Source organism: Mytilus trossulus, chromosome 7, assembly GCF_036588685.1.
Source record: "Mytilus trossulus isolate FHL-02 chromosome 7, PNRI_Mtr1.1.1.hap1, whole genome shotgun sequence".
NCBI lineage: Eukaryota > Metazoa > Mollusca > Bivalvia > Mytilida > Mytilidae > Mytilus > Mytilus trossulus.
The window spans coordinates 59,135,363-59,158,108 of record NC_086379.1 but is presented as its reverse complement, the minus strand read 5'-3'; the positions used below and the strand labels follow the sequence as shown (position 1 = coordinate 59,158,108).

The following is a 22,746-nucleotide window of genomic DNA, read 5'->3' as shown; positions in this document are numbered from 1 at the left end:
AGTCATATTATCTATTTTTGTAATCGTGTTTGACGAGAAAGGACAAAATTCAAAAGGTACTTATGCATAGTTAAAGACTGTCTAGGAGCCACTCACAAGTTAAAAGTCGACGAAAGACTTGACACTTAACATAAAAAGTGAACAACAGTTTGATAAAACACTAGACACAGATCTGCGATAAACTGTAAGTATGACGAAACTAACCGAAAAATTGGGTTACTCTGGAAGGGTTAACAGTTCGTCAAGTGGCATTTAGTGATGTTAAAAACAAGGAATTAAAGACGGGGTGAAAGCTACAACAAATGCAAAATATCCAAATCCTCTTTGAAACAAATGTCCCAGAGCAGTAAAACAAAGTATGGTTGAATCCTTTATATTTTGAAAACGTCATTTTTCTAAATAGAACCTTTGCTTTGATAGCTTCCTTGTTAGCACTAAGTCTTCGTCTTTACGCATACCTCACGTACTTGTTTACACTTTGAATAACACATGTTCCCAGCAACACTCACTGGATTGAACTTGTTTACACTATCGTTCATATTTTGTTTGGCATAATAGTTGGAAGGAACTGCAATTCTTTATGAAAATAAGAAGATTTGAATAGATTGCCATTGAGACAAGTCTCCATCATAGACTAAATGATTGAACAAAAATAGCATATTTTGGTGTTTTTTTTTTAATATACCTCGTAGCTAGTGCCCCTTTTAAACGAAAATATTATCATTGCTATGTCCAAATTGTTGTTACGCATCATATCATTGTATTTATATCATATCAACAATTTGTACTATAACCAAGTTATTTGTGCCGTCAAACGACGTTTTACTTTATTTATTACAGAACGTTGTTTCATGTTTTGATACCTATTCGTATGAACGTTTTTAAGATTGAAAAAATCAAATATCGTATGAATGAAATTAGCCTTATAGTTTTTTAAAACCCATAATAAACAAATAGAAAACAGAAACAAAGAAAAACACCTAAAGACTATAAATGTATATCGAATTTATAGGAGCATAAGCGAGGTTGAAAAAGATGGAGAATAAAACAATGTATAACAGAAACTTACGGATAGTTCATCATTCATCAAAGCTTTATTTTTTATGGCAGTTTTGAGCGTTTTGGCCATAAATCCAGCGTCTGCAGAATTCATTCCAACATTGGCCTTTTCATCTGGAGTTCTTTTATCCATTTCACGAATCATGTCGTCTGTTTTCTTCGAAATAAAAATGTCATTATCAATATTTATCGCATACAAAAACATAACAAGAAAGAGTTAGCTAGCCTTAAACAATTCGATGAACTCTCCCCGTCTGACTATTAAACCATCGCTTAAATGGGTCGGTCATCCGACAGGTTGTGCAGAAGTATAAACACGTACACCCATAGCATTGTCTTGTATGAAGTGGGATGTTAAATTGGATGTCTCGTATATTTGGAATGGAAGGAAGGACGCCTCCGGGTGCGGGAATTTCTCGCTACATTGAAGACATGTTGGTTACTTTGTGCTGCTGTTTTTTTTCTATGGTCGGGTTGATGTCTCTTTGATACATTCCACATTTCCATTCTCTATTTTAAGGATGTATGCATTTTAACTAAACCCTTGCAACAACATTCTTAACAGTCTGTAGTAGGACTGTATCAATCATAGTGTTTACCCTTTATTTCTTGAGGAAATCCACATATACCGCCTTTTATCCCAATTAAACTAGCTTTTGTTTCATGTGTTTTTAATTTTCTTGTGCTGACTAAGATGAAATCTTCGCCAGCAGTTACTTCTAGCAAACAAAATCAATCAATCAATCAATAGCGTTTTTAAGGAAATTGTTCAGGTCAAAACAATCAGAAATATGTTTTATAAAACTTCTTAGAAATGAACGTTATTGTACGGTAATACCCCTGTCCCAGGTTAGGGGAGGGTGGGATCCCGCGAACATGTTTAACCCCTCCAAATTATTTATGTATGTGCCTGTCCCAAGTCAGGAGCCTATAATTCACTGGTTGTCGTTTGTTTATGTGTTACATATTTGTTTTTTCGTTATTTTGTTTTATAGAAATAAGACCGTTAGTTTTCTCGTTTGAATTGTTTTACATTGTCATATCGGGGCCTTTTATAGCTGACTATGCGGTATGAGCTTGGCTTGTTGTTGAAGGCCGTACCATGACCTATAGTTGAAAATGTCTGTCATATTTGTCTCCTGTGGACAGTTGTTTCATTGGCAATCATACCACATCTTTTTTTAAATTAACAATGTTTTTTTCTTCAAAATCGCTATTTAAAATATAATTAGTTATCAAAGGTACCATGGTTATAATGTAGTACGTCAGACCAAACAATACGATATACACAACATATCATGAGAAGTAAGATTGGTGCTAATAATTATCTTTGTTGTGCATATCGTCTAGTTTGGTCTTTGTTTTTTTTGTATATGTTGGTGGATAGTTAGCATGTGTCATATTGTCAGTGATGTCTGTCTACCTTCGGTTGATTGATTGATTGATTTGTGTATTTACCACTTTCAGTACTTTTATAATTATTTGTTTATAATTGCTGGAGAACGTCACAGTGTTCAGAGTGAACCACCAACCTACAGTAGGAAAACGTCAATCCTAGCCAATTAAAACATGACCCAGGCGCACTTGTAACTCACAACCTTAGTAGTGACAGGATAATCATACAGTAGTTTGAAACGAAACTCGCGTCTGGAGCATTACAAAATTGCAATCCTGGTATTCAAATGAGTTCATTAATTTTCTACCGACCGTGCCAGTCAATGTCGTTAAAAACTTCCATTTGTTTATTGACTTCTTAGACCACTTGGCCATCGATACCCCTGAACAACTTTGAAACTGTGTACGAAACAGAATGACTTTTATAAGTTATCTTGTATGCTACCTGCTGAAGATTTGATTTCACGCTAGACTGATCACTCCCGCTATCTGTATAGTTAACACATTTCATTGGCGTTGACAAGTCAGGAATACCAGGTGTAGGCTGTCAAAAAAATAACTTGTATCACAAATAAAGTTTAGAAAAGCTCGAAGAAAAAAAAATATTTACTTTCATTACCAATAACATTCCATTTGGAAGATTCTCGTATCAACCATAAGGTCTCGTGTTATATATCAGGAATAGTATGCTATTATATTTCATGATCCATTACCGATGTAAATTTGTATTGATATATTATGTTAAATTATGTTTATTTATACTTTCATTTGGTCATATAGGATGTGTCTTCATCTTATATAACTATTATGGTTTATCTCACTCATAATATCATAAAATGTCGGCATTATTATTAATTTCAATGCAATGTTATGCCTCTTTATTTTCCATGATTTTAGGTAAACTGACGAGTACTGTCTCTAGGTTTGATACCAGCGCTCAAGGTATATCAATTTGATTTGAAACAGAATATTGAATCTATACATTTTTATACTGTTGTCTGCTCTGTGGTTTGGTTGTTGTGGCTTTACCACATTTCATATTTCCATTCTCATTTTTTTAGGCGAATTGTTTTCAGCAACTTCTAAATGATAATCAAAATTTGTTATTGTTTGAATACAAAACGAAAACAACGTAAATCTGTATTGATGTTACTTCACTAATTCGGGTCCGGTAAGAAAAAAATATACTGGTAACCATAACTGATCTAAAACAAATACTTCTAACGATTCGGTGTAAAGAAACATTTTTTGTAATTTGTGCATCAAATGTAAGCTAAATGGCTGTAAATCATCAAACACGTCACTTTTACATTATTGTGGAATGATAAAAATGTAAGATTTTTAACAGGTCACGTCTTGTCTGTTTCTCAGATCAAATGTACCGGTTTGGTAGATGCAAAGATATGGTGATAATAAAGGCTAATATTTTAAAATATAAAACTTAAAATATCAAAATGTTAAAGACCTGATAAAATCGAAAAGGAAAAAGTATAGCTAAAGCCTGGCAAAGAAAAGGACTTTTGCATGAGGGTGATGTATTTCTTAATAGAAAATAATTTCCAAATGTTTGAAACTGCAAATTTCTCTAACACAACGTTCCTATTTTCATGACAGTACCGAAGTGTTAGGTACCCGCTTGTGACACCCTCTTGGGCATTGCTTTGATGCGAAATGACTTATTTTGTTTGAATTCAAAACGAAAAAGTTATGAATACTCTAAATTGAAGAATTAATGAATACATGACTTACATCCCCTAGATCATCAATAATTAGTTAATCTAACAAACCTTAGTTCTGGTGTATGCTTTTATTTATTTATCCTACTTAACTTTCCGACAAGATTTGGATCGAGCCATCAGGAATTCCCCCCGCAAAAAAAACCCATAAAAAAACAAACAAAACAAACAAACATTCACTATGAAAGTTTTTCTTCATATGATTTCAAATTTTACTTCCTTTGTATTTTGAAAAGTGATTCGTACTTGATTTTTCATTCTATTATGTTTATAAGCAAATGTTCCTTGGAACTATATTTGAAAAACAACACACTTTTTTATTCATTCTACTTACTAGATCAATATCTGCATATATACTTGCTGTGGAATCCATTAGTCTCAATAATGCCATAGTGTTGCCACCTTTGTTTACTTTGGCAAATGTTTCATCATAGTCATCAAATAGCTTGTTTGTGGCATTAACATCATTAGGATCCTTTGGTACATATTCTGCTGGTGGCATCGACTACAAAGTGAAAAGAGTATATAAAGGAAACAGTGTGTATCAATGACTTTATATACTCAAACCCATGAAAATGCACTCTGATGGATAGTTGTCTCATTGCCTGGCAATCATATCATATCACCTTATTTAAATACCATTTTGTTTATTTAATCTCACTTGAACATGCTAATGCATTTATCTAAGTACAAAATTGAATTATACCGTAAAAGCCGAAAGCAGTTGCGACCAGGGAATGTAAAACAAAGCGAGCTACTGATAAACCTTCACAACGAATGTAATGTTCTGGTATAAGTGAACGTATATATTGAAGGTTCTCGCTATCTTATATAATTTTGTAAAAAACGGAAAAAAAATGAGTCTAGAAAAAAAGCTGGAGGAGCTGGTTACAACATCAACATGCAATACTCTGGTTATAAACGTTGTGCAACCACATAAAACAAGAAACAGTTGTAACGTTACGAAGTATTCCAAACAAATCGCGATAAGAAGATACCCATACGAACTATTCCTATTATTCATTCAATTCAATAGAATTTCCAACTTTTCTACGAAAACAATTGTATAAGTTGAAAAAATATTTTCAATGTTTAAGGCCAAGGTCATAATTAGAGCCAATAACCTTTTAGCATCGAGTAAGCAATATGTTCCCACGGTCATTACTGAAGACCACTTGATTGCACCATCTAATATATTGTTGAACCTAAAGTAAATATGACTAGCAAGTTTGAAGAACAAGTGCGGACAAGTTACAATTGGTCTTTAATTTTTTAAATAACAAGAATAAATAATAATCGAACTGATATCTAGGTGACTTTTACGGCAATTGGAATAGTTCCTGGCTGTGTAACAATGCGAATTGTGAGTTTAACCCCACCATGAAAATATTTGGTACTCCTTTAATAATCTTGAATACGTACAATAACTGTAAAATCTGACACATTGTAGTCGCCGTACACATCATATATTTTGACACGTAAGTATAGGGTATCATTGTTGTCCGGATCGCCGACAGGAAAGTTGATTTCAGTCGCAGTCATTTCACCTGAAACCATATGATAAATTTATGAAAATGACATACATACATATTACTAGTATCAAATATCAAAGAAATACCTGCTCGAATGAAGCTTAACATACGCATTTTTGACGAGACACATTACTGCAAGGAATTAAAGTAAATTGATTTATTTTATAAATAAACTGTTCTACATTTTTAAAATTGTTATTTGGATGAAGCGTTGTCTCATTGGCACTCACACCACATCTTCCTATATCTATGTGATGTTGATACTTTTTTACTAGCGTTCACATAATATACAACTGACCACCGTTCTTTAGGTTAAGCATACTTATCTTCACCATACCTTGAAGAAAAAATTATTAATAACCGTTTCGATCTTAAAATAAATGAGTGATGATTATCCAGTGACAAATATTTCACTAAGGGACGAAATTTTCACTTATATATACCTGACCAGAACACATAAATCAGAAATATAATTGACTGATGTTTGTCTTCCGTAGTTCTTATGCAATCATTTGTTGGCATTCTTTAAATGTCCCCTTAAATGTGAATACATTTTTAATCATTTGAATTTTTAATATTTGTTTTCTTAAAAATCGCTGCGTGTGCATGAAAGAATCGTAAAATTAAACCTCCAAACTGAAACGATGTTTCCTTCTCAATACCGTCGTCTTCATCACTTTTTTCTACTATGAGGAACTCATATTTCATTGGATTCTCTGTCTCATCTTTCCAGTCGAAGCACATAATTTTAAAAGCTGTCGTAGAAGCATTACCTAACATTAAAAAGAAAAATTATGAAGTCTATTAGTACAGATGATATTCATAATTCTGATTAAGGAATGTATCATTTGAGATCAAATGGGGGCTAATACCTTTTTACCTATTTCAATTGTTCTTAAGGGGATTACACATACATGTATATGTCACCCTTCTCATCGACAAAAGAAGGAGAACAAGTATACGGTATGCACAATTAGTTTGATCTTAACAGAAAGTGTTTATATCTAGAGGTAGTCTTATTGCCGAAATATTGTGAAAAACAAATATTGATAGAGCAGGTGCGACTTTCATATTTTCGGGGGGGGGGGGGGTGTTTGTCCAAAAAGGAAAGGCATATTGAAATAACTGTGTTCTGGGGCCTTCAAGAATATATTTACCTATTGATGGGTCTGCTTCGCAATGACCATCATACGGAGCACTGTTTGTTAAAAATGTCGATGATGCTTCTCCAATCCCTTCACGACCATAACCGGTTACAAAAACAGTCAATTTATATTCCATTTCTACTTGCAGTGTGTTGTCATTGATTGCAAAACTTTTGCTTGTAGGTCCTGAAATATATGTTCATAATAAATTGGAAACATACATAGACCCGTGAGAGCTGTTGCTCACTGATTTTACCCCCGTTTAATGTTGTTTGTAACAGTGTACTTAAATTTGACGATAATTTCATATCAGACATGGCAATTCGAAGATATAGGCTTTTGGCAAACAGGAACTAGAATATTGAGGTTAAATGAAAATATAAACATGGTATTGCTAAACGAGAATATAATTCATGACTTTTGCTTGATTCGCTCGACCCCATTTGATTCTATATTTTGTATTACTGTAAACCAACCAATTTTCGCGAGTGGTTTATTTTCACGATTTTTTAAAAACGCTAATATAAATCGACGCGAATATGTCAACTATGATCTTTCATTACTTAACTACATCAATCAAATTTCAAAATCGCTTAATTTAATCGCAGTGAAATGGGATAAACGCGAAAATAAGTTGTTTTACAGAATATTGATCATAATTGTACCGCTAAATTCTGTTAGATCCGATAAAGTGTAAAAAAAGAAAGTTGTGGTACAAATGTATGATTGCCAATGAGACAACTGTCCACAAGAGACAAAAATGACACAGACATTAACAACTATAGGTCACCGTACGGCCTTCAACAATTAACAAAGCCCATACCGCATAGTTAGATATAAAAGGCCCCGATAAGACAATGTAAAACAATTCAAACGAGAAAACTAACGGCCTTATTTATATATAAAAAAAGGTTTAAGTAATTCGCTCGAACCCCACATTATTTTATATGTTCTATTATATATATTGATCATACTTGTATCGCTGAATTCTGTTAGATCTGTTATATGTTGCCAGTCACCATTTAAGTCTTTGTAATACATCGTCCATTGATATGACAGAATGTCCTCTGTTGTACAATCTGTACACTTTACATACCACATAGACTTCACCATTACAGCATATTTCGCCATGCAGTTGATTGTGCACCTTTAAAACAAAATCAGTTGTATTGCATTGTATTGTATTTTTTTTCTCAATTTATACTATTGAATGTTAATTTTGCCATTTTGCCATTGCATAAACTTTGGCATGATTATTTGACTCAATAATTATTTAATGAATAAAAAAAATCATTTCGAATATTTTAACTGCATTTTCAACTAGATCAAAATATATTATCACATTATTTATTGTTTAAATGCGAAAATAAGTTAAAATATAAAATCCTTAAATCTTACACAATAGAAACAATTGGTGGCGATCCAGGAACAGCCAATATCAGCTGAGTAAACGGTGTTATTAAGTTATCTACTGAAACATTCACTGATACTGCGTAACCTTGGTATGAGTTGTTCAGCATCTTCAATATTGTTTTTCCACGTGGCAACGTTGTATCCAGTAACTCGCTACAGTCCAGAAATGATTGGAAATTATTCTCGTAGTTAATTGACAGGTCAGCCAAATCGCTTGCGTTACCTACCCTAAAAAATTGTATAAAATGAAAAATGAATTTGATTAACGGCTGAAACACCGATGAAAGAAAAGGGAAATGAAGTAAGAGAATTTTTACATTTTATCTTTGTTTCGATATCTTACGATTTAGATACTACCTATATATTTGTATGGTTTCCTGTGCTTGTTTAGTTTAGATTATCATCGGTATTTTAACTTCATGTTTCGAACGGAAACAATTGTATTTGAATCAATGGGCCCTCATGAATACTGGACGTAGTGGTTCTATATTTATGTACCATAAACATACAATACAAATTAAAAAAGAAGAAAAAAAGACTTTTCTCATTGTTGAATGTCGTATGGGGAATTTCATGGATCTACAATCTGTCGATACCTGTGACTTGGCATTGCACACGGTCATGTTCTTCTCTGGCTGTTTATGACGTCTTTACACTAAATCCATTGTGTGTTGGATGTGTACGGGTTGAGTGTTTAGTCATAAAGGCATGATTTTTTATGAGTTGTTAGTGGCTTTGAACTAGCTGTCAGATAACTGCGAGTACTCCCAGATCTGTTCATTGTGTCTTTTTGTGTCGGGATGTATAATTACCCTGCCACGTCCGCTTGTAATTTTTGTCTATCTGATGAGTTAAGCCTTTTTCAACTGATTTTTATAGTTCGTTCTTATGTTGTACTGTTATACCACTGTCCCAGGTTTGGGGAGGGTTGGTATCCCGCTAACATGTTTAACCCCGCCACATTATTTATGTATGTGCCTGTCCCAAGTTAGGAGCCTGTAATTCAGTGGTTGTCGTTTGTTTATGTGTTACAGCTTTGTTTTTCGTTCATTTCTTTACATAAATAAGGCCGTTAGTTTTCTCGTTTGAATTGTTTTACATTGTTTTATCGGGGCCTTTCATAGCTGACTATGCGGTATGGGTTTTGCTCATTGTTGAAGGTCGTACGGTGACCTATAGTTGTTAATGTTTGTGTCATTTTAATCTTTTGTGGATAGTTGTCTCATTAACAATCATACCACATCTTCTTTCTTATATACAGTTGTTAATTTTTGTGTCAATTAGTCTGTTCCGGAGAGTTGTCTAATTGGCAATCATAACACATCTTCTTGTTTTTATATTTTATAATGTGTCTAACTGTTTCAGAAAGTGGTAGCCTTAAACTTCTAAGTATTAAAATTAATTACATTTTACATGACCAATCAAATGTCAAGTGTGTGTTTCCACCGTATCCTTGCTCCAGATCATACGAGTAAGTCAAAGCATCTATTTTAACAACTGGTGTTACTAATGCGGCTTGCTGTTGAGATCCACCATCGATATATGCAAATGGAGGAGGTTTTATAAACTGTATAAATGTTGGTTCAAAGACATATGTTTCTGGTAGACTGACGTTTAAAGTAACTTTGTACAAACCCTCTCTGACGCCTCCTCTAGAGAACCTCAATGAGCCTTTCGGTACTTCGGGAGGGTTGTAATTGATCAAGACTTCCGTGTCATTTACAATTTTGTATATTTTCCATTTATATCCGACATCCTTATCTGCACATTTCACAGGCATTCTGCTCGATAGATCTACATCTTCTGATGTAATAAGCTTCAATGGGTTTGATGTATTAGAATACTGTCTGTCAAATATTCCGGTCAAGGGGAAGCACTCATTTACAACAGTTAAAGTAGTTATGTTTTCGCTGCGATCATATTGGTTAAAGCAGGTAAAATTTGCTATAGGATAACCAAGAGTATAGTAGGTAAAATGATAAATCAAAGGGTTGTCAGTAGTTATATCTTGTGTTTTTTCTTTTGGTACTACATCTATTTTATCTTGAAAATCGAATCTGCATTTTACACTCGGTAGGTCGTCCGCTAAAGGATGCTTAGATACAATAACTGTTATTTCTCCTGGAGGCAGATCCACGGTTGTATTAAAGTCTATCATAATTACGGATAGGTTATAATCTGTATTGAGAGATCTTTCAAGATAAAGTATCTCAGTAAAATCGGGAAAAGTAGCTATCACTTTTGGATAATATTTTCCGAAATCTTTATAAACATGTGATTTTAAAACTGGGGTACTTGAACTTGATAAGTCATATTTATCGCCATCGTCGACAAAGAGTTGGTACGAACCACCACTTGGTGGTCCTGAAATGTTAAAAACAAACGGGAGATGACCAACACTTCCTATATATTTGTCTACAGTAAAATCTACCCTTCCGATCCTAATTGGTAAGTTGACTGTGGTTATTGATGTCGAGTCAGATATAGTAACAACCACTAGAAACTGTCCTCTTTTTGTAAAGCTGTGCTGAACGTTAAAATCAAATATATCTGATAAAGGTGTTCCATCACCAAAGTCAAACTGTAACGAAGAGTTTAGCGGAAATCTGGTACAGTTCAATAATGATATTTTGAATTGAATGTCCTCAGAAAAATCATTTACCTCATTATCTCCATTCACAGACATATTCACGTTAAGTTCGGTAGGATATGAGAAATGAAAATCATTGAGCGTGACTGATTTAATTTCAAGTTGAGTCAGAACAGTAAATTGACTCACTACATTGATACACGTTACGTTTACATGTTTAGTACCTTCTGTCGTGTAAGTATAAGACATTTTTAAAGGCTGCATGTATGCGATGTCAACAACTTTTTCTATATACATTTCGTTATTTTCAAATGAAAAAGAACAAGTAACATTTGTCGGTGGATCTGCATTTGAAACTTGTGAAATTTCGAATTCAATTATTCCGTCTGGTGTAGGATATCGTAGAAACGGTAAAGCCGGAGGGGAGATAATCAGCTCAGTTATAGGGTATTGGATTGTTATATTGAGTTTACAGTCTTTTGTCTGCTCTGCGTTGATGGCTAATAAAGAGATTTCATATATGCCAGGGGAAGAATAACTATGTGTCCACGGAGTACTGTCAAATGCAGCATATTGGACACCTGCGTTGTTTTTCAGTTCGCCTCCGTCACCATATAAGATAGTATATTCAAAACCATTTGGTGGGTAGTTCTGGAATTGGAAATTAACATCTGTACCAGTTTGCGCAAATTTCGGTACATCAAGAGATAATTGAGAGATGTCGTCCCACACGTTTACTGTAACATTACTTAAACTTTGGGAACTTACTGTAGAGCTGATATTTCCCATTACAACGTATTCTCCCTGCTGAGAATACAAATGAGCAAAAGTTTTCCCCGGTGTCAGCAGTGTATTTGCTATATCATATAAATTCGTAGTTTCGGACATTCCATCACCAAAGTCAATAACGATTGTGAGATTTCCCATTGGTTCTCGGACAGTTGAGTCTAGTATCAAAACGAATTCTGCACTTCTAGTTGTATTAACTGCACCAATGCTTTGAGAAAAACTTAAACCAGCGACCTCTTTCAGGACAGTCACAAATATTTCAGTTTGTATTCCATAGCTAACTTCATTTCTAGCAACTAAAGTTATATTGAATATATCTATTGTAGAATAAGTGTAGTTAGCTGTACATTCGCGTACGGTGTGTTGGCATAATTTATAAGCAGAATCGTCGTCATTCATTATCCAATCAAATTCAACGTTACTACCGGATGACAATATAGCGGTCATTTCAAATGCTGAATTTAGGAGTACTTCTGAAGGTGTATTAACCTAGAAAAAAGGCATATACTTAGAATATATTGTATACATTGTATTTACAACCAGAAGGGAGAAGTCAAGTACACCAGAACAAATTGATGTGCTCAGATTGTTTTTCTTTTATTAATAACTTTCATGAAATTTTGGGTATTTCGCTAGATTTTGAATGAAAGGATAGTCACTCACAACGATACTAATACCCAAACACCTATAAGTCAATACATGCCCATAAAAGAAAAACAAAGTTTATAGCCCGTCTGTTATCTTTCGCTCCTCTACTATTTTAATTTTAGTACATACACTGGCTGTAAAATTTAGAGAATTTAGTGGCACACATAAAAGAAGCTATCAAAAGATAACTAAAAAGTCATCATTACTTTAGAAATACAAAAGATGCACGGGAATACTTTCTATGGCCTTCACACAGCACGAGAGACAACATTTATTATTATAATAGATTAAAAACACAAAGGATATGGGGTATCCATCAATGACACACACAAAACAAATACATGCACAGCATAAAAAAAACACAAAGTAAATGAACAGTAATATTTGTATTCTTAATTTTAAAGTCACAGTAAGGACTACAACACACCGACCGAAAACCCTCGCCTCACTGCAAGTTTAAGACTTTCATATAACACATTTAATTTTTTTTCCACAGAATTCACAGTTAAAATTTCCGCGAGGTTCATCTTGAATGGCCTCTTTGACAGGACCTGAAATTGAGATTGGGGAAAGTATCAAAGAGATAACAACCCGACCAAAGTAAAGAAATCAGCGGAATATCACTAATATGCCTTCAACACAGCGAGGGCTTCAGTTGGCTCTAAAACAAAAATGTGTACTCGTTCAGTGAAAATGGAACTTATACTAAACTCCAAAACATATAAATGAAATGCCTATTGTATTAACAGTCAATTTGTTATCCTCATTACCATTCATGAAATATTTGCCTTGCACTTATATTAGATGTAATACCACCATTGATTTCCCCTATTAGTCTTTGTTTAATTTGCACTTTTCAAAACAATATGCAGAATTTATCTTTGTTTCAAATTAAAAAAAACTTTGCATGAATAAGGATTTATCCTGTCCAGTACTATAGAAAAAAAGTCATATAACATTTCACTACATATAAGAAAATAAACATCACTTGAAGTTAACCAATCAAATGTCTCCCCTTATTTTATCTGTGTACAAGGTTTAGTCACCATGTAACCTCAAGATTACAAAACATTCTTTAGAAATCCAAATTAAAAATTAAGGGTGCTTTGAAATACCCAAGACTTATGTTTATGACACAGGAATATTTTACTGCAATAAAATGTAGGATTAATTACCTTCAACTGTCAAATTCAAGGGAATATTTGTTTTTGACCTATTTTCGTATACAACCGGATGTGACGTACCATGATTTGGTGATATTACACCTTAAAGCAACCAAAAATCTAGCAACCAATCATCCATATGATTTGAATATGTACGCTCTAACAGGCAATTCGATTGTTTATTTGTCAGTCAAGGTAAATCATTACCACTATATAGATAGACAATAATAGTGCGTTGACATTTCAACGATATAAGAAAAATGCTTAGAAACGGAGAAATGCGAGGCCGTGCCAAGCGTTTTCCCCGTTTCGGGCCGAATCCTTATATCGTCGATATGTCAAGTCAATTCATTAATATTGTGTTTATACTGCAATCTAGAAAAACATTTTCAATTTTTGTTTAATGTGCTAATGTTATTTATTCAATTTAAGTATTGCGGGAAATCCCCTTCTAAAAAGGACTTATTTCAGTCGGAGAAATATACAACACAACGAATTAAATGTACATTACCTGTTAAAACCCACAATCGATGGTAAACGAATGTGTATGAGTTTGGACAAAATTCCCAACAATAAGCATATAACATAATGTATAGCTTTCAAGAAAAATATGAACAAGTGAATTTCCCCCCCCCCCCTAAAATTGTAAAATAAATAAGTTTAAGTCGTTCCACGTGTCGTTATATACATTTGAAACAAGAACAGGTTGAAGAGGTTGTATGAATCATTTAATATCACTCTGCAACTTTGATTTAAATATTCAGAAGGAAAAGTGATATCGGGTCAGTATATGACATAGAACTATACAGTCAAGGTATTTTGATTGCTCAAATAGAAAGAGTGCGAAAAGTGTTATTCCTTAGCTTATTACAGACTTATTTGATACTCACAGAGGTAAGGACAATGGGTTCTTCATAAAACAAAGCCATGTTTTCATAGTGAACTCCTTTGCTGTTTGTAATAATTAACTGTACGTGATATACACCAAAATCCTTTGTGTTGGTATTACTAGATGTGATATTGAATGATCCAACATTGTTGACGTTATCAGATGTCACTGGCACTGTGATATTGTTGTCGTCAATAATAACAGCCGATGCAGTGATATCTGGACCGCCTGTCCATTCAAATGATGAATATGTCATGCTATGGTCATTTCGAAATAATACCTCCGCAGATGTACCTATTCTTAATCCTGAAAATAGAAACAACTTTTAAATTGTTTGAGATAAATAGTAAATAAACTCATCATAGATATCATAATTGCAATTTTGTTTGAGCACTAGTACACGTACAAAAAAGCGGTCGTGATGCCAAGTACACTGTAATAATATATTTTAAAGAAATATATTTATTTTTCTAAGAATAATTGACAGAAAAAGGTTGAATTTTAGAATGACAACATTTGTAAATGTTTTGTAATCGGTGGGTTTTCAAATGGTATGCACCACGATAGTTTTCAAGATATTACCATTGTATGTATGCAAAAGAACAAACTCAGTTTTAATGTTTAGACCATGTTTCATTTTAACAAGTTCATTTCAAAAGAGATGTACGCTACTCTTTGTCGAAAGCTGTACGGTGACCTATAATAATAGTTGTTAATTCCTTTGTCATTTGGTCTCTTGTTGAGAGTTGTCTCATTGGCAATCATACCAATCTTCATTTTTGATATAATTTGGATTTTTTTTAAAATTCTAAAGCTTTTGCAGCTTTTGGAAATAGAGCACTTACATTGTAATCTTGATGCAAAATTCTAGGTAGTTTTACTTATAAGGTCTTTTCAAAACTTAATAATTACATTAGATGTATGTTTCCTAATAATACTCTATTTTGATTGGCTAACTGCACATCACGTGTTATTCCGTAGGCAATTGCATCACTCAATAATACTTTTCATTCATGATAGCACGTGGTCCCACAATAAAGTGCACAGGTGAATAACATAAAAAATTGATAAAATTCGTGTTTTCATGGTCATAGCTAAACAAATGTAATTATAAGTATTGAATGCTTCTTTTTGTAGCTTCCGCGCTTCATACAAAATGTACTTCGATCAACGCTTTTACACCCCAATAGATTTACAAAAAGAAGCATTCAATTCTTAAATAAACGTTTGGTGCTCCCAAATTTTGAATATATTGTAGGTATTTTTGGTTGCAAACATTTCTTTTATTGCTGCCATACATAATAAGAGACTGCAGACTTTTTTCATTTTTACTTCAGTTGCTGCAGTTACATGGTATATGGATGAATACCTATCTTGGGTTCGTGTTGATCATTCTTTAGTTTTCTATGTTGTATCATGTGTACTATTATTTGTCTGTTTGTCTTTTTCATTTTTAGCCATGGCGTTGTCAGTTTGTGTTAGATTTATGAGTTTGACTGTCCCTTTGGTATCTTTCGTTCCTCTTTCAAAGTCAATGTCAATGCTTAAACTGACTTTGTCCATATTAGTTCAAATCGGTTAATCTGAAATATTTTCCTATGAGTTGAAACACAGGTATAACAAAATGAATTTTGATGTAAGGAAAACACTTTCTGAGTACAATCTGGATTTAGAATATCTGTGTTACACTTCAGATTATATTCATAATAACTTAGTTGTTATTATTATTTTGTCAAGAATAATCAGTAAATATGTTGATCAGTTGTTTTGCAATTTACAATCAAACAGCTCCGTCTGGTGAATGGGGGAAATCATGTTATTTATTCAAGAAGTTTTTGAAATAAAAGGAAATCTTTTGCCTGGAGTGACATCAATAAGGGGGGGGGGGGCACTAACTGCCAAATTCTGATCACCGATTTTACTCAAATAATTATATTTGATTGATAACAATGAAAAACATTTATCTAAATGATAAAAAGTTTAAAATAAACATTAAACGGGCATGGACTCGATAATATATAGCTCCGTTTCGTGTGTAATTTAGTCTCGACGAGACTTCATTGAATTAACTGTCCAGTTGATCCCCGAAAACCTCCGATTGCCGTATAAGTTATATAACAATAAACATATATATACGAATAGATACAGATTCGCGCATTCGAGTTTTACTTTGTCTGTTTAATTTCATAATATAGATTACAAATTTATGTTAATCATTACCTTTGTTTCACTTTAAATGTTGACATGCTTTTCCTTTAAATTATTGAACACTCACTATGCGATATTCATTTTAAGCTGAGGGTTTAAATCGATGTTCACATGTATACGGTTTTAATGAGGTCGAATTATGCAATTGCAATAATTCATCATCAAACCACAACATATATTATATTCTTTCTATATCTCGTAGCTAGTGCTCCATTAAGAATCGAAACTTATAGATTAAAAAATGTAGTAATACGTTTACAAGATCGAGTCTGCTATCATTTTAAAAATATGTCAGAGGATGAATGCTTATGGAATTTTATCGTTTTCATTATATGACGATTTTATGAAAAAAAATTAGCTGAAGCAAAACATTTTGATAGTGAATTTATTTCTTCAATTCGATGATAAAAAAGATATTAACATTTTCATTTACAGATAATAATATGTTTTGTATCTATAGCAAATCATACGTTTTACATTGCTAACAATGTACCCCGCAATACATATATATTATCATAAAAGAATTTTCTACAATGATTTAATGTAATAGTCTATCATTATTCTGTACTGAATGACTCTATCTTATAGCTGTATTTTACAATGAATGTAATTTTGTAGTAATATTAATGAGACTTTAATAAAATATTGAGAAAAACTGACATAATTATCAATAACAATTATTCATTTGTCAATTTGTAAAGACCAAAACTACAAAAAATTATTTACAAACTATTGAAATTGAAAATGTATGAAAGTTATTACCTGAATGAATTATTGCTAAGCTTCATATTTTACAATATAACATATATTCGATTCAGTAAATCATTGAAGTAAATTGTTATTTTGGATCCTCAATGCTCTTCAACTTTGTACTTGTTTTGCTTTATAAATATTTTGATATGAGCGTCACTGATGAGTCTTATGTAGACGAAACGCGCGTCTGGCGTACTAAATTATAATCCTGGTACCTTTGATAACTATTTACACCACTGGGTCGATGCCACTGCTGGTGGACGTTTCGTCCCCGAGGGTATCACCAGCCCAGTAGTCAACACTTCGGTGTTGACATGAATATCAATAATGTGGTCATTTTTATAAATTTCCTGTTTACCAAACTTTGAATTTTTTGAAAAAACTAAGGATTTTCGTATCCCAGGCATAGATAACCTTAGCCGTATTTGGCAAAACTTTTTGGAATTTTGGATCCTCAATGCTCTTCAACTTTGTACTTGTTTGGCTTTATAAATATTTTGATATGAGCGTCACTGATGAGTCTTATGTAGACGAAACGCGCGTTTGGCGTACTAAATTATAATCCTGGTACCTTTGATAACTATTTACACCACTGGGTCAATGCCACTGCTGGTGGACGTTTCGTCCCCGAGGGTATCACCAGCCCAGTAGTCAACACTTCGGTGTTGACATGAATATCAATAATGTGGTCATTTTTATAAATTTCCTGTTTACCAAACTTTGAATTTTTTGAAAAAACTAAGGATTGTCTTATCCCAGGCATAGATAACCTTAGCCGTAGTTGGCAAAACTTTTTGGAATTTTGGATCCTCAATGCTCTTCAACTTTGTACTTGTTTGGCTTTATAAATATTTTGATATGAGCGTCACTGATGAGTCTTATGTAGACGAAACGCGCGTCTGGCGTACTAAATTATAATCCTGGTAGCTTTGATAACTATTATTCGTTATACAATATGATAGATATAGGAAGATTTGGTGTGAGTGCCAATAAGACAACTCTCCATCCAAGTAACAATTTTAAAAGTAAACCATTATAGGTTAAAGTACGGCCTTCAACACGGAGCCTTGGCTCACACCGAACAATAAGCTATAAAGGGCCCCAAAATTACTAGTGTAAAACCATTCAAACGGGAAAACGAACGGTCTAATCTATATAAACAAAACGAGAAACGAGAAACACTTATATATTACATAAACAAACGAAAACTACTGTACATCAGATTCCTGACTAAGGACAGGTGCAAACATTTGCAGCGGGATTAAACGTTTTAATGGATCCAAACCTTCTCCCTTTTTCTGAAACAATAGCATAACATCACAACATAGAAAAACACACGATAAAATATCAATTGGCAGACTTAACTCAATCAAAAAACGTATGATTACACAATGAACGAATAAATTTGATCTGCGATATCTGAATACAAATGCACAGTTAATTAAATATTAGAGACAAACATTGAAAAAGTAATCTGAAGAACGATAAGTCAAAGGCGACAACACAACACATTATTACCAGAAAACATACAAATTATTTAACTAGACAAAAGTTCAGACCACTTTTAAAGCATCAAATATATACGAATATAGACGTGAATTACATTTAAACGGAACTAACCATGCATTAAATATAAACGAAATTATGTAAAATGACAAATGCACTACACGAATTGTATACCAAATGTTTCTTGTATGGCACCGTGTCATATTTTTGGTGTAAAGGCACCATTTATTGCTAAAACGGGTGAAAATTTTGGAGACCCGTTCCGAAATCGTTGCATAAGTCTTATCAATACTGAATTGACGTCTAGAGGATAATAACCTTGTATCATAAAAGAAGAATGGATTTTGAAAATTGCGCTCATGTCTCTATGTTCTGTTCTGAGAACCGGAAACTACTGACTACGGATATATATTTGTGCTTTATCAACTTCAGTTTAATAAGGTGATCACACAATGTGCATTCATAAGTATTATCAATTGGTATACGTGGTAAAATGCACAGGGCAATCAAGACAACATATTCAAAATTGCAAGCAGCTGGTCAACTGCTGGTTCGCAGTAGAGACGAGGGGATAATCTTTATCCTACATTTTTCGCTTTTGGGATGACTAAGTTCCAGACATTAATCGTCTAGGCGTATGGAAAAATATTTGGAATGATTGTATGAGTTGCTTGCTATATGAAGACGATAAAAATCTTTTATCTCATAGCTTAAAAGGACTGCAAACGCAGAAAAACTGTGTATGTAAATTTCATAAACCATTGAACCTTAAAGTCAATACGGACAAGAATGATGTCATATCGGGGCCTTTTATAGCTGACTATGCGGTATGGGCTTTGTTCATTATTGAAGGCCGTACGGTGACCTATAGTTGTTAATGTATGTGTCATTTTGGTCTCTTGTGGACAGTTGTCTCATTGGCAATCATACCACATCTTCTTTTTTATATTTTGTATGTATATTTGAAAAGCTCCAAAAGCAGAAAATAAATACAGATTCGACTCTGAAGAGATTGTCCTTGTAGCTGTTTAAAAATACAGATGCAGAGCATCAATAATAACACAGCACATAGATTCAAAAGAATCAGTTGATGAAGCAGGGAGCAGGTCACTTGGTTAACTCACTGCGAAATACTATGAAATGGACGGTATGGATAATGGTATGTATTATAAAATGTTGTGTTCCACTGTCTCTTTGATAATAGAATACACTCCTGCTGTTACGCCTTACGGGTTGTAAATTACAGAGGCCTCAATATCTCGAGATACTAACTTTTCTTGTTGTGGGTATGGCATCTCCGCTATAGTCTTAAATTGGAAATATAGTATGGGTCTGGTTTTTCATGATTAAATGAACAATATATAGCAAATTTTGTAACGAGCTCCTTCGAAAGGTCTTTAATTTACATGACTATGACTTCTCTCATCAATTGATAAATTCAAAGAACTTTGAGTACCCGGACAATAATCATAGTGTGTATTAACTACCAAACCTATCTTTAAACATTTGTTTTTAAATGCGTTTACTTTTCGTTCATTTTTCTGGTATTAAACTTAAATTTCTATTTAAAAAATCATTCTCATTTTTCAGAATTGACTTTCATTTATAAGGCTATTTGGCTGACTGCTTACTTTGTATTATAAAACAGACAGTTATTTGTTTTTCAGGATGTACTTTTGATCCACATATGTTAAATTTGATAGCTTAATCAATATTCGATTGGTTGAGAACATTCCTCCTGACATTTAACAACACTTCATATTCCCCTCTGAATTTCGTGTCTTCCTCGTGCAATCTTACACGTGCTTAACGTGATAAATGAAATAAACAATACTGACGTTTTTTAAATTGTGATTCTTAATTCGTTATTACGTTCAAAATGATTTCAGACGTAAAATTCAAACAAAACATAATAATGATTTTAAAGTTTGGTCGGTATTATGTATCAATGTTTTAAATGTATAGTATATGTGGTGTTTAGTAATGAAACCAAGCGGATTAGGAAGAACAAAACACATTATGTAGCCTTAATTAATATTCAATGTTCAAGTAAATGCAGTGGAATAAAACATTCATTTCCATTGGCTTTGGGAGATATGACTATTATTCCATCATCGAAAATTCAGATTTCCATAGGGTGAGTCCCATGCCAATATGAATTTTCTTGGGTGAACAACTATTCATATCTCATTCAGGCATTGAAATAATTGTTTTCTATTAATAAATAATTCTTCTTCATCTATAAACCAAACGACAATAGATTCCTTGCTTCAATGATTGATATAAATAATACAGCTTACCTCCTAGGTGAATGTCGTTTACTAGAGTAAAGTAACGGTGTTATGAAAATTGGTAACGCAGAGCAGTTTTCTAAATACGGCAAACTAAGTTAATTTATATTTAGGGAATTTGGTTTTGGTCTTTAAAAGTCTGTAAAAAGTAAAATAACTAAAAAACTGAACTCCAAGAGAAATTTATATTTGAAAGTTCCTAATTAAATGGCAAAACCAAAAGCTCAAACCCATCTAACATATGACAGGAAACTGTCATATTCTTGACTTGGGTACATGTATTTCCTTATGTAGAAAATGGTGGTGTTATATCTTAAAGTCAACTTTTGTGAAATCGGGAGATTCAGAGCCTGTCATATTTTATGATATTGGAAGAATATATTTGATAGTTTTTTATTTTATTTTTTAGGACTAAACGTTTTTGAAAATCGTCTGTCTGTTTTTGTTCAAATGGCTTATTGCCTCATATAAAAAAAACTAATTTGAAAAAATATAAAAAATGTCATGCTTGTTCTTGATTTTGTTTCTTTGTTGTCTGTTTAGGGAAAAAAAAATGAAATGTACTTGAAAGCTGTGATAAAAAAAAGAAACACAAGTTTGGATATTCTATATGTAAATATCAGAAATCGTTGAGATTGTTGACACAAAACTTCTTTCCACATAAATAATATATTCAATTATTAATAAGGAGAACAATTGTATTCAAGTACAATTATGGAAATATATTCTTATTAGTACACAAATCAATTAAATGTCATTTAACAATAAGTATTTGAAACATAATTTGATATTACGTGCAAGTATTGTCAATAATTAATAAATAATTCATTGTTTTGTCAGGGACTTCGTACCAATCATTTAAAAAAATAACGAGATGTGGTATGAAAGCCAGTCCGAGACTTTGGTACAATTATACCAATCAGAAACCAAAGGATTGGGATGTAAACAACTTAAGTAGGTCACTGTATCTATATTTAATTCAGTTCCTCAAATAAAAGTTTGGATGAAGTCATACAGGACTTAAGAATAAAAGGCTGCTGCCTCAGAGTAATTTGTAAGACTTTGATACAATGTTTGATTTTATTTCATTTTTTTTTCATTTGAAAACGAATTATTTCGCGAAAAGTATGATGGAAAGTTTCAAAATTGGTTATTAACTATGTATGTTATGGTAGGTACAACAGTCAGTGAAGGTGTGTAAGATATGGCAATAAGATATTCCTCCAAAAGTTCATCGCAATCCGGACTTTTCTGATTGGGTTTCTTTAATATATCCCCCATAACTAGAAATTAAAGAAACAACAGACGCAGCTTCTTCCGTCTTATTTTTAGACTTATCTATCGATTTTGACAGACACAGTCATCACAGTTTCTAGAATCTATGAAAAACGAGACGACTTAAATTTTGAAATTACAAATTCCCCCCACCTTAGTAGCAATATACCAACTTCACCTGCATATGGAATATACATTTCACAACCTATTCGATATACAAGAGCTTGCAGCTCCTACTCAGACATTGTAAAACGCCACCAGTGTCTGAGCAGACAGTTGATGAACCAGGAGTATGCCAAGGACATCTCGTCATCGGAAAGTACCAAAACCCTGTTGATAAATATTCCGTATCAA

General features: G+C 33.0%; 1 protein-coding gene across 1 annotated transcript in view; it reads right to left on the bottom strand.

Moving 5' to 3' along the window:
• Nucleotides 1-22,746, bottom strand: part of LOC134726554 (uncharacterized) — a 67,575-nt gene that overhangs the window by 21,979 nt on the left and 22,850 nt on the right. Inside the window, exons 3-12 of the mRNA XM_063590960.1 lie at nt 14,361-14,665; nt 9,687-12,148; nt 8,266-8,508; nt 7,842-8,014; nt 6,880-7,053; nt 6,352-6,495; nt 5,613-5,737; nt 4,525-4,695; nt 2,900-2,998; nt 1,070-1,216 (exon numbers count right to left, since the gene is read on the bottom strand). Coding sequence (XP_063447030.1) covers nt 1,070-1,216; nt 2,900-2,998; nt 4,525-4,695; nt 5,613-5,737; nt 6,352-6,495; nt 6,880-7,053; nt 7,842-8,014; nt 8,266-8,508; nt 9,687-12,148; nt 14,361-14,665 — 4,043 coding nt within the window. The remainder of the gene's footprint in view (nt 1-1,069; nt 1,217-2,899; nt 2,999-4,524; nt 4,696-5,612; nt 5,738-6,351; nt 6,496-6,879; nt 7,054-7,841; nt 8,015-8,265; nt 8,509-9,686; nt 12,149-14,360; nt 14,666-22,746) is intronic.